The sequence below is a fragment of the Etheostoma cragini genome, chromosome 21 (genome assembly GCF_013103735.1).
Source record: "Etheostoma cragini isolate CJK2018 chromosome 21, CSU_Ecrag_1.0, whole genome shotgun sequence".
NCBI lineage: Eukaryota > Metazoa > Chordata > Actinopteri > Perciformes > Percidae > Etheostoma > Etheostoma cragini.
In genome coordinates this window covers 17,875,017-17,879,977 of record NC_048427.1, presented here as the reverse complement: position 1 = coordinate 17,879,977, position 4,961 = coordinate 17,875,017, and the positions used below count along the sequence as shown (strand labels likewise).

Sequence of the window (4,961 nt, the reverse complement as noted above, 5' to 3'; positions counted from 1 at the left end):
TTTCTTGTTTTGTTCACTTTAAGGTGAGACACCCCAGATGAATGGGAAAAAACATTTGAAATATCAGATGGTGCTGAACGCTGAACCGCTTGTTTCTGTTGAGTTTTAAAGAGCAAATTAAAAAAATACAGTACACACAATTCATACTGAAATTGTCTTCTCTGTATTTTGTTCTAGGAATCTCCATCTAAAAGGTGCTTACAAAACCTATGGGCTGATTTGAGTATTTTAGACTCAATATAGTATATGTCTAGGCTAACAAATGACCCCTTTCCTTTCTGGATGTCGTATTTATGGAGCTCTCCACGGCTTAATAAATAGAGCCCCAGGAAATACTTTGGACACTTGGCTCAGCATTGCTGGATCCCTGAAGTCCATGCTATAGATCTGTGCTACAGCCTTCTCACTTTTATCTCTGTGTGTGTGTTTGGTCCCTTTTGTCTCATGTCCCTGTTAATACCTATTATTTGTTTGATGTTTTTTTGACATTTCTCCCTCCTTCCCGTATTTCTACTCTTTGTTTTGGAGTGAGACATTTGATCGCAAGGAAGGATTGTGTGTTTAGTGTACGTTTCTGTATGTTGTCATGAAGACCAATGTTGTGCACTTTTGTTTAAATTAAAAAATGGATGTATAAATGATCCAGTACTTCTACATAAAAAAATGGTAATCCTTGCAGTGTTATTAAGGCCTAAAAACAACATAAATAACTTGTATACATTCATAGAGCCTCAAAACTGTGGGTTTACAGTGCATCTGTAACTATATTATTTATACTCTAACATGGCATATTATATCCCTGCAGGCAGTTCATCTTTTGGTAAACAAATTTTCCTTTTAAAATATCATTCACTCACAGTCATCTAACCTGATTTTACAATATTCAAGTATTGTTTTTGAGAAATAAATGACCTACAATGCATTTGAAAAGGGTGGAAATGTAGACAGGATTATCTTTTGACGGAGGTCAATGGGTCGTTTCACTGATTTTGCTCGAAGAATAGTTCATCTTGACAGTCTGTAAATTACTTTGGGTGCATACCAGATCGCAGCCTGTCTATAACCTTATGTGACACCTAAATAAAAAATGAGTGGGTGAAAACTCTGAGTCAGAAATGTCATGGGTGACGCAAGGTCGGATTTACCCTATAAAATTTCCAACATCAGCATCTTTACAAGTCTTTTTATAAATACAGATAAACAAATTGCATTTAACCCAGCAACGATTGGGTTCAGTGAATGCATCTCGGCTGACACCGTTGGCCTGTGTTGGCGCTTTGAGTAATAAACCAAACTGATACCGGCTGTTTGTCATTCCCATATATTTAATAAGTCTCAAAAGACACACCACAACAAAAATGTCAAGTAGGTATGAATTCAACATATTTACACTCCAACATTGTTTCACACATGAACCACAACTGCTTAACACTTGAAGTTAGACGAGACAAAATGTGTACAAAAATAGAATCCAACTTTACATATTAAAGGACAAATATACATTGCATTAGAAGCGTCCTTGTATCCGTCAGTGTACAAAAAGACACACAGCAAGGCACTAAAGGGGAGATACAGTCATCAACAACTATGTTAGAATGAACACTTTTGTCAATTCAATAACTTAAAACTGTTTTCTTGCTTCAAAACGTTATTGCAGTTATTTCACATTTAATCGCGCAGACTGTTCGCGCAAAACATGATGTTTGGCATTTAAAAACAAAATCCCCTTTATATTACAACCGCCCTTCTATATTATTACGAATGAATGGCTATATTTACTTTTATGTTCAGTAGACTATACAGGCAAAGTGCATTCGTGTCAGTCTCTGGAGCAGGAATTGGTGTGCGTAATTGCGCACGACTGCACAAAAGTCCTTGTTCATTTCCATCCTGGTGTTTAGGCTGCTATCTTTAGTTCACAACAGTTTTTAGAATCGTTTGTAATAGTTCATTTCTTTAAGAGGTTAGTGTACGTCACGCTGCCATGGTGACAACAACGTCTTCCAGGAAAACAAACTAGGAACAAATCCCGCTGGTTGCGCTGATGGGGCCTGGCCGGTCCACCCCGGAGCTGCTGGACGAGGAGGAGGACGAGGAGGAGACAGTGGAGGACTTCCTCTCCTTCTGCCTCAGGTGGATCTTAGTGTGTCTCTTCCTCTCGTCGCTCCGCGCGAATTTGCGGCCGCAGAAGTCACACGCAAACGGCTTCTCTCCCGTGTGCGTGCGGATGTGGGTGGTGAGGTGGTCGCTGCGGCTGAAGTTGCGCATGCAGATGCGGCACTGGAACGGCTTGTGTCCCGTGTGGATCCGGATGTGTCTGGTCAGTTCGTCGGAGCGGGAGAACCGCCGGTCGCAGCCCTCCGCCGGACAGGGGTACGGCCGCTCGTGGATAGGTGTCTTGCTGGGTCTGTTCGGGTACTTTCTGGGCCGCAGGATCGGCCTTAGGGGCAGGTTCTGAGGGCTGTAGGCAGAAGGGAGCCTCGGCGGACCTCCCTCAGAGCCGCCACTACCCGGACCGCCCAGCGTAAAGTTCCTGATAGTGTTCAGCGGGGTCAGGGGTGGAGGGACGCGGAATGTATCGAGCGGACATGCACCGAACGGTTTCCGATCTTGGATGCCTGCCGTGTGCATGTCCCGCTGACAGGCAGGCTGGAAGAAGCCCGAGTAGTCGGGAATGATGGGGAAGAGCCCCGGCGCGTCTGCGCCACCGGGCTGCTTGGGTGAAGAGTAAGAGGGCGGTGGGTAAGAGGCGATGGGGCAGGTAGAGGTGGACAAAAACGCAGAGGGGTCCTGGTACATCTCCCCGCAGCCGGAGGAGGAGTACGGAGGCGGGGGGGAGTACAGGTGGTGGTGGTGGTGGTCTATCTCTGCCTGGCTCTGAGCCGCCATGGTGCAACTCAAATTGTCAAAGTGATTGGGAGATCCTGAGGAAGCCGGGGAGGAGGACGCTGAAGAGGAGGGAGGAGGAGGAGGAGGCGGCGGTTGGGCCACGTTGAAGATGCCCGAGACAATGTTGATCACTCCCTCGGGGTTCCAGTTACTTGGATACTGGGAGTCGATGGAGAACTTCCCCATGTAGGTGAAGGTCTGGTTGCGGTGGGATGCGGACTGAGAGAAGCCGCCGGAGTAGGAGGAGAGGTCCAGGGAGCGCTTCTCTACGCTCATGTCTGCACTCATCAAACCATCTGCGCACACAAACACAACAGCTCGTTAATGAGGCAACACAACCGGACTCATTAAGATGTTCACACTAGACAGTAAAGTGGGCTTTAAGTGAGAGAAAGTCGGTGCGTCTCTTTTCCATTACGCACGCCTCTATCATTTTACAACATAAAACAGTTAAACTTGTTCTGAATACAGCCATTCATAGCGTCCATAACTCAGAATAACTCATGCCAAAACTGAATGAAAAATATAAAGATGATGATCTCTGACTTCCTCAACTTTTCGCTTGAATGACTATTTTCTGAAGCACTGATTTGGAGCTATAACTAAAACACACATTTAGACAACTTTTCATCCACGAATAAGCCATATGTCTTGAATACACACTCCAAAAGTGTCACACCAGCGTGTCATCTTACCTGTCACGTTCATCTGATCGTAATGACTTCCGAAGTCGGTGTTTGGGAAGATAGCCACAGAGGTGGGTAAACCGGACCCGATGTCATCCACCGAGTACGCGCTCTCTGGATGCACGAACCCCCCGAGATTCACCGGCACTTTCTCCAAAGTTTTAGCCGTCATTGTGGAAAGAGAAGAAGAAGAAAAAATCTCTTTTCCTGAAAGATTTTGTTTTTTCTTTAACAAACTACAGTGTGCGACCCAGCCGAGCGTGGGTCACCGGGTGTGAGAGGATGAGCTCCGTGTCGTTTGGTGCGCTTCATGCGCTCCGGCGATAAAGTCAACACCGTGAAGGAACTCTTTTTGGGAGCAGGGGCCCGGGCACTAGTATGTTTATATGGGGAACCTTTTGAATGCGGCTGACACGTCATTGCCCAAACATGGAGTGGGAGGGCGATGAGAGCGGAGAGGGAGAGGCGCTGCCGACGCTGATTGGCTGGGAGGCTCCGTGACGATTTCAAAGGGAATCACTTGTCAATGGAGAACCCGCTGCTCCAGGAGAGATAAAACGGACCTTTTCCACTCGCTGCAAAACAGAGACCAACTACCATAAAACAACACCCCAACAGACTATACCACAGTGCGCAAAGACAGCTCTCATTTTTTTTAAAGTTTCTTTTACATATTGTTCATTTTGACATTCATTCTGGGGTATCTTTGATGTAATCGCGTTCTGATATCAATTGAGGAATTCCGGTTGAGCTTCTCAACCCATAAAAGGTTGAATCCGGTAAGAAGGGGAACACCCCCCATACTCCATATTTGGTTTCGATTCCGGAATATATGATCATCGGAAAGTGACGAGTCTTACCGAGCTGAACAAGAGAGAAAGAGAGAAAGAGAGAGAGACCGCCCTGGCATAACCACAATCAAATGAGACGGACAGAGGAGCGGAATTTACTCCTTTGGGTGCGATAGGCTTCATGGGCTCGGAAACTTCTGTCAGTCTGATTTGACTATGCTCTAGGAAATAATAGATCTGGTCCACCGAGGAGTTAAATATAGCCACTTAGAGGTATTTACAGTCAGCGAGAGGAAATTAATATTTATAGAGGCGGCGTTGCTGGGCCATGTGAAATAAACTCATAGAAAACATTCAAATTAATTCTGAAGGTAAGAGTGGTCCACATAAACGAGGACAGATTCAATTTATTTTCTGTTTAAAAAACATTAAATGTACTATGCATCAGCATGGTGTTGTTACATAATAATAATAAGCAATAATAATGACAATATTTTTTAATTATAGAGCGCTTTTCAAGGTACCCAAGGACCCTTTACAATAAAACCAGCACTTAAAGTCATGTAAACCGACATTTAAAAACAAGCATATACAG

The 4,961-nt window shown here is 44.8% G+C and overlaps 1 protein-coding gene across 1 annotated transcript; it reads right to left on the bottom strand.

The window, feature by feature from the left end:
- Positions 1–1,305: 1,305 nt before the first annotated feature.
- Positions 1,306–3,948, bottom strand: egr2b (early growth response 2b). The gene is made up of 2 exons (XM_034861043.1): positions 3,585–3,948; positions 1,306–3,185 (listed from the first exon to the last, which is right to left on the bottom strand). The coding sequence occupies exons 1-2, from the start codon at positions 3,745–3,747 to the stop codon at positions 2,017–2,019; spliced, it is 1,332 nt and encodes a 443-aa protein (XP_034716934.1). The 5' UTR covers positions 3,748–3,948; the 3' UTR covers positions 1,306–2,016.
- Between the last annotated feature and the right edge of the window lie 1,013 nt (positions 3,949–4,961).

Bases quoted from the DNA above. Each gene is read 5' to 3' on its own strand.
- egr2b (XM_034861043.1), bottom strand. From the start codon at position 3,747: ATGACGGCTAAAACTTTGGAGAAAGTGCCGGTGAATCTCGGGGGGTTC. The intron at 3,186-3,584 runs GTAAGATGACAC...TTGTGTGCGCAG, and splicing joins CGATCAGATGAACGTGACAG to ATGGTTTGATGAGTGCAGAC.